Genomic DNA, 6,398 nt, shown 5'->3' on the forward strand with positions numbered 1-6,398 from the left:
ACCTCCATCATCACCTCCCCACCTCCACTATCACCTCCTCACCTGCATCATCACCTCCACACCTGCACCATCACCTCCTCACCTCCACCATCACCTCCCCACCTCCACTATCACCTCTTCACCTCCACCACCACCTCCCCACCTCCACCACCACCTCCCCACCTCCACCAACACCACTTCATCTCCATCACCTCCCCACCTCCACCATCACCTCCCCACTTTCACCATCACCTCCTCACCTCCACCATCACCTCCACACCTCCACTGTCACCCCTTCACCTCCACACTTCCACTATCACTTCCACACCTCCATCATCACCTCCACACCTCCACCGTCACCTCCACAACTCCACCGTCACCTCCACACCTCCACCGTCACCCCTTCACCTCCACACCTACACTATCACCTCCACACCTCCACCATCACCTCCACACCTCCACTATCACCTCCTCACCTCCACCATCACCTCCTCACCTCCACCATCACCTCCTCACCTCCACCATCACCTCCTCACCTCCACCATCACCTCCTCACCTCCACCATCACCCCTTTGCCTCCACCATCACCTCCCCATCTCCACCATCACCCCTTCACCTCCTCCATCACCTCCCACATCACCTCCCCACCTCCACATCTCCACTATCACCTCCTCACCTCCACTACCACCTCCACACCTCCACTATCACCCCCTCACCTCCACCTATTACCTCCTCACCTCCACCTATCACCTCCTCACTTCCAACATCACTTCCCCACCTCCACCATTACCTCCACACCCCCATTCTTTCCCCACCTCCATCCATTCCTTCCCCACTTCTGTCATTACCTCCCCACCTTCACCATTACCTCCACACCTCAGTTTCCCAGGCTCCCCGCTGTGCCGGGTCAGCACCAGCCCTACCTCACATTGTCGTGCCTCTGGATGTAAATCTTGTGGAAAATCCTGTCAGGGGGCTTCAGGAAGTCCTCCTTCATCTCCATGGCAACGTTCCGGGGCAGGAGGCTCATGAGGAGCCGCTCCTGGACAGAAGAGAAGGGACCGGATTAGACAGCAGGGCCCCCTCCCTCCACTCCTCCTCACCTCACCCTCCCCAGTAAGGGTGCCTGGCCTCTGAGCCTGGGTAGGCCCACGTCCAGGCCTGAACTGCCACTGAACAAGCAACTCCCTCCAGGAGCACTAGCCAGGGCTGGCACAGCCTCCCCAACACCCAGGCCTCCCTGCGGCACCCCTCACGTTACTCCCTGGGCACGCTGCTGAGTCTTGACCTATGTTTCAGCGTACAGCAGGGTTACAGCTGCGAAAACACTGCTGTCTCCACCAGGGCCCCAACCTGGCCTCCCTCCCTTCCCGTACTGCTCCAACAACACCCCAGAAAGAGTCTTCCACATTGGCTTAAAGAAACAAGCTGTCCTCCTGAGGTACCCAGAAAGTCCCCTTGTTCTTACACAGATAGGCGGCCTAGGGGACCGTGTGGCATTCTTTCTTGGTTTTTGTCTTCTTATTTCTCCCTTAGCTGTGTAAGTCAAGCATTTTCTTTTTTCCCCCAAGAGAAAAGAATAAATGTTTGGATTTTTCAAAACAAACTATGCCATCCTGGAGAGTCTTTTCCCCTTCCTAGGCCTCAGTTTCCTTGTCTGGACTGAGGGAGTAAGTAGGACTTTGATTCTCATCCTCCAGTTGGATGTTCCCTGACCCCAACCCCGGCTGGCCCTTGACCTGTTGGGCACACCCCTATGTCTGAGAGACCATGTTCCAGAAATATGGTGTGAAGTCCCCGACTCATCCCTCGGTCCCTCCCATGCCCCTCCCATCTGCTTTGAAACGAAAAGCAAAAGAGCAGAGTTTAAATCTTACGTAGAATCAGGTAGAACATCCCACTGACAAGCGAGGAAACAGGCTGGAGAGGGGAAGAAGCCCCACCCCTCCCATCGTGCCCTCCAGCTCCGAGCCCCTCCACAGCGGCCTGCCTTGCTCAGTGCCAACAGCATTCCCTCCCTCTGAGGAGCCTCAGCAGGAGCCACGCGGGCACCCAGCACTGAGATGCTTCCGCCTCCTCTCCATCCTCAGCCTCGCAGGCCTGCCTGCCGGGCACAGCCCTGAGAGTCTCTCCTGCGTAGGCTACATCCCTGACCCAGGAGCAGCCGCCATCCCGTGTGACTTTTTCAGAAGGAGCACAGGTGCCCAGACACCTTCACACTCAGGGGCCACAGGAGCAGCCACAATGAAAATAGCCACCCACATCCCGAAAGCCCAGCTGGCCATGAGGGCCTCACCCCTCTGCTCCACATGGCAGATAGCGTTCCATGTGCACAGCCCATTTTACAATGGGAGAACAAATTTGGTACACTTGAAGTTTCCCCTGGTAAGTTACTTCCACATAAACTCCGGAGGAGAAAGACCAGGTCCAGCCCTGCCTGATGCCAAGTGGGGCTAAGTCTATGTCTCAGCTGCCTGAGTCCTGGCCCCAGAGTCTGTGGCCTGGAGGTGTGCCCTAAGCAAAGCCAAGGTCTACACTGAGAACCTGCCCCTACCAAGGGTCCCACTGCAGTCCCCACCCGAGCCCTCACCATAGCCCCCAAGAAGCTCCCATGAAGCTCTGCCGCAGCCACCATGTGGCCTCCACCTTGGCGCCCACCTTGGCTCAGGGGATGACAATATCTGAGGAATTGAAAAATGCAAAATACTGAACTCCAAGGAGAACAAAAATGTGACAGGTGATGGGGGAGCATCCAGAGTCACAAGCGCTGATCCCAGGAAGGAAAGAAAGGCTGCTGGGAAGCCCCTGGCACACACCCCAACTTCCTGCACATGGCCCCCAGCATGGGAGACTGGAGCTCACGTGGACTACTCAGCCGTGGCATAGGGTGCTGCAAGAACCAGCTGTGGCAGAGTTACCCAGCCATCAGCTGGCTGTCCCCAGTAGCCCTGCTCCACTGCCGGCCTCACAAGAGAGCCCCTTATTTTCACTGGGGTTCTTGGCTACCTGGAATAAAGATCATATTTTCCAGCCTCCCATGCTGCTAGATATGGCCAAGGAGACATAACTTGAAAGGTCATGTGGAAACTTTGGAAATGTTCCTTAAAAACATATTGTTCTAGCAAAAACCAAATAATCTTCATTAAAAACTGGGCAAAGGACATGAACAGTCACTTCTCAAAAGAAGAAATACAGGGAGCCAACAAACATGAAAAAATGTTCATCATCACTAATCATTACAGAAATGCAAATCAAAACCACCATGAGATACCATTTCACAACAGTCAAAGTGGCTATTATCAAAAAGTCAAAAAACAACAGATGCTGGTGAAGCCACGGAGAAAAGGGAACATTTGGTGGGAATATACTGCTGGTGGGAATGTAAATTAGTTCAGCCACTGTGGAAAGTGATTTGGAGATTTCACAAAGAACTTAAAACAGAACTGCCATCAAATCCAGCAATCCCATTACTGGGTACATATCCAAAAGAAAATAAATCATTCTACCAAAAAGGCACATACATGTGTATGTATATCACAGCACTATTTACAATAAAAGACATGAAATCAACACAGGTGCCCATCAATGGTGAGCTGGATAAAGAAAATGTGGTAGGTATACACCATGGAATACTATGCAGCCATAAAAAAGAATGAAATGATGTCCTTTGCAGCAACATGGATGCAGCTGGAGGCCACTGAAGTAACACAGGGACAGAAAACCAAATACCACATGTTCTCACTTATAAGTGGAAGCTAAACATTGGATACATATAGACATAAATATGGGAAGAACAGACACTGGGGACTCCAAAAAGGGGGAGACAGGGAAGGAGGGAGGCAAAGGTTGAAAACTAGCTATTGGGTACTAGTATCTGGGTTATGGGATCAATCGTACCTCAAACCTGAGTATCACACAGTACATTCACATAACAAACCTGTACATGTACCCTCAATCTAACATAAAGGGTAAAATTAAAAAAAAAAAAAAACAGCTTGTCCCTCTTCCCTTCTTCTCCTGCTGTTGTTGGGAACACAGTTGTAACAGCCAGATCTCCACCTACCATCTTGGTTTAGGAAGACGAAGGCAACACACTAGGGACACAGGTGGTGAGCTGGATGGAGACTGCTGAGGGTTTCATGGATCACACCTGTCGCACCACCATAAAGTGCCTACCCTGGAATGTATATGTAAGACAAAAAGAGCTATGTCACTTCTGTAAGCCACTGTCACATGACATTCCTAAGGATAACTGCATTTCCAACCAAGGGCTCAGCATTAGCTCCGTCCATTGGATTTGCAGCAGCAGCTAAGCCAATATAAGTTAATAACCACAGACTAAGGTACAAACCCTTTCCCACAGGAAGCAAGCAGCCATCTGATAAGACTCAGCATTCATTTCTGATTAAAAAAAAAAAAGATGAAATAGCTCATTCACATTATAAATATTCCACCTGAAATGCACATCCAATTTCAAAACCCTCAAGGCCCAAGCAGCAGTAAACATTAGTGCCAAGAACAGATCATGTCAATAAGCTCTAGCCAACAAAATACTTTAAAAACCCAGAAATCAAAAGTATAAAAGCTAATATGACTATGGATCATACAAAGTACCCCAGTGTCCTATGAAGGTTATATAAAAATCTTAACGCATTTATCTTGATTATCAAAATGTGACTGACTTAAATGTACTCTTAACAAAAACTAGATATTTCAGTGACAATTGTGAAGATTCTACTTCTGGGAACATGGAGAAGTATTTTTCCCTATTCCTCCTGCTGAACACAACTGAAAGTCCTGGATGTTACACATCAAACAAGCAAGACTAAAAGTCAGAGGGAAGAAGGCAGAAATCTTGAGACCAAGAAATGACATAAAGGTGAGTTCCTGAGGTTTCTTTAGCCTCATATATGCCAGACTGAGTGCTGGAGAAGTGGTCAAGTCAGCAACACCAATAGGCACAGACCAAAGGAAAACACAACAAAAGCACCTCTCTTCAGCCAAAGGCCCAGGACTCGGCAGCCTCACAAGGAGAAAACTTTCAGACATAAACCTACCTACTCCAGGCCAGAGACACTGAAAACTCTGTGCCCCAGCCCCACCCACTCCCAGAGTGAGCCAAGCCTTTCTTCTCCACCTGCTAGTAACAAGCATCCCCCAACTCTGAGTCAGTGGGAACCAAGGGGATCTCATTCTCCTCCCACGAGCCAGGTGCTATTAGTGGGGACCATGAGGGACTAGAACCCTCACTCCTGCTCAGCAGTGAGAAGGAGCCCTCCCCACATGGTGTCAACAGAGGCCCAATGTGGAGCCTAAACTTGTAACTCCATCTGGCAGTAAAGAGACAGCAGCCCCCCTTTCCCAGCCAGAATCATGTCACAGAAAATCATCAAAAACAAAACGTCCAAATAACATACAGAGCTTCATACATAACATTCCAAATGCTTAGGTTCCAGCAAACCATCACTCATCATACCAAGAACTAGAACAAGCTCATCAAGTGAACAAAGACAGTCAACACACATCAATACCAAGACAGAGATGCCAAAATAACTAATCAAGACTGTAAAAAAACCATCATAAGAATGACTAAATAAAGAACTATAAATGCACTTTAGAAATATAGATATAAAAATCTTTTACAAGATAGCAATTCAGTGATATGCAACAAGAAGTATATACCCCAAACACATGGGGTTTAATCCAGGGATGTAATGCTAATTCAAAATTGAAACATCAATCAGTGCTACACACCACATCAACAGAATAAAAAAAAAAAACACATAGCAATTGATATCGAAAAAGAATTTGACAAAATTCAACATCTATTTATGATGAAAACTTTCAGAAAAATGAAAATAGAAAAAAACTTCGTCTTCTTGATAAGGAATATTCAGAAAAAGCCTACACCTAACATTATACTTAATAGTCAAACATTGAATGCTTTCACTGGGAACAAGGCAAGGATGTTGGCTCCCATTACTCATATTCAACATCTCATGGGAAAGTCTTATTAGTGCAGTAAGTTCAGAAAAGGAAAGAAAAGGCGTACAGATTGGAAAGGAAGAAATAAAAGTAATATGATGGTCTATATGGGAAATACAATGGATGTTACAAAAGCAGAAACAAAAGAAAATTGTACCAAAAAGACTCCTAGAATAAATAATTAAGTTCAGAAGGTCACAGGATACAAGATCAATACACAAAAGTCAATTACATTTCTTTTTTTTTTTTTAATTAAAATTTTATTTTTTGTTCATATATATTCTAGGGTACAAGTAAAATTTTCACAGTAATCTTTTATAATATATATTTTTTTATTATTATTATACTTTAAGTTCTAGGGTACATGTGCATAACGTGCAGGTTTGTTACATATGTATACTTGTGCCATGTTGCTGTGCTGCACCCATCAACTC

General features: G+C 47.0%; 1 protein-coding gene across 2 annotated transcripts in view; it reads right to left on the bottom strand.

The window, feature by feature from the left end:
* The window catches only part of ADCY1 (adenylate cyclase 1), a 143,889-nt gene that overhangs the window by 100,238 nt on the left and 37,253 nt on the right, over positions 1 to 6,398 (bottom strand). For both annotated transcript variants that reach the window (XM_025379994.1, XM_025379995.1), the window contains one exon: positions 903 to 1,021. In XM_025379994.1, the coding sequence (XP_025235779.1) occupies positions 903 to 1,021 (119 nt within the window). The remainder of the gene's footprint in view (positions 1 to 902; positions 1,022 to 6,398) is intronic.

The sequence above is a fragment of the Theropithecus gelada genome, chromosome 3 (assembly GCF_003255815.1).
Source record: "Theropithecus gelada isolate Dixy chromosome 3, Tgel_1.0, whole genome shotgun sequence".
Lineage (NCBI taxonomy): Eukaryota > Metazoa > Chordata > Mammalia > Primates > Cercopithecidae > Theropithecus > Theropithecus gelada.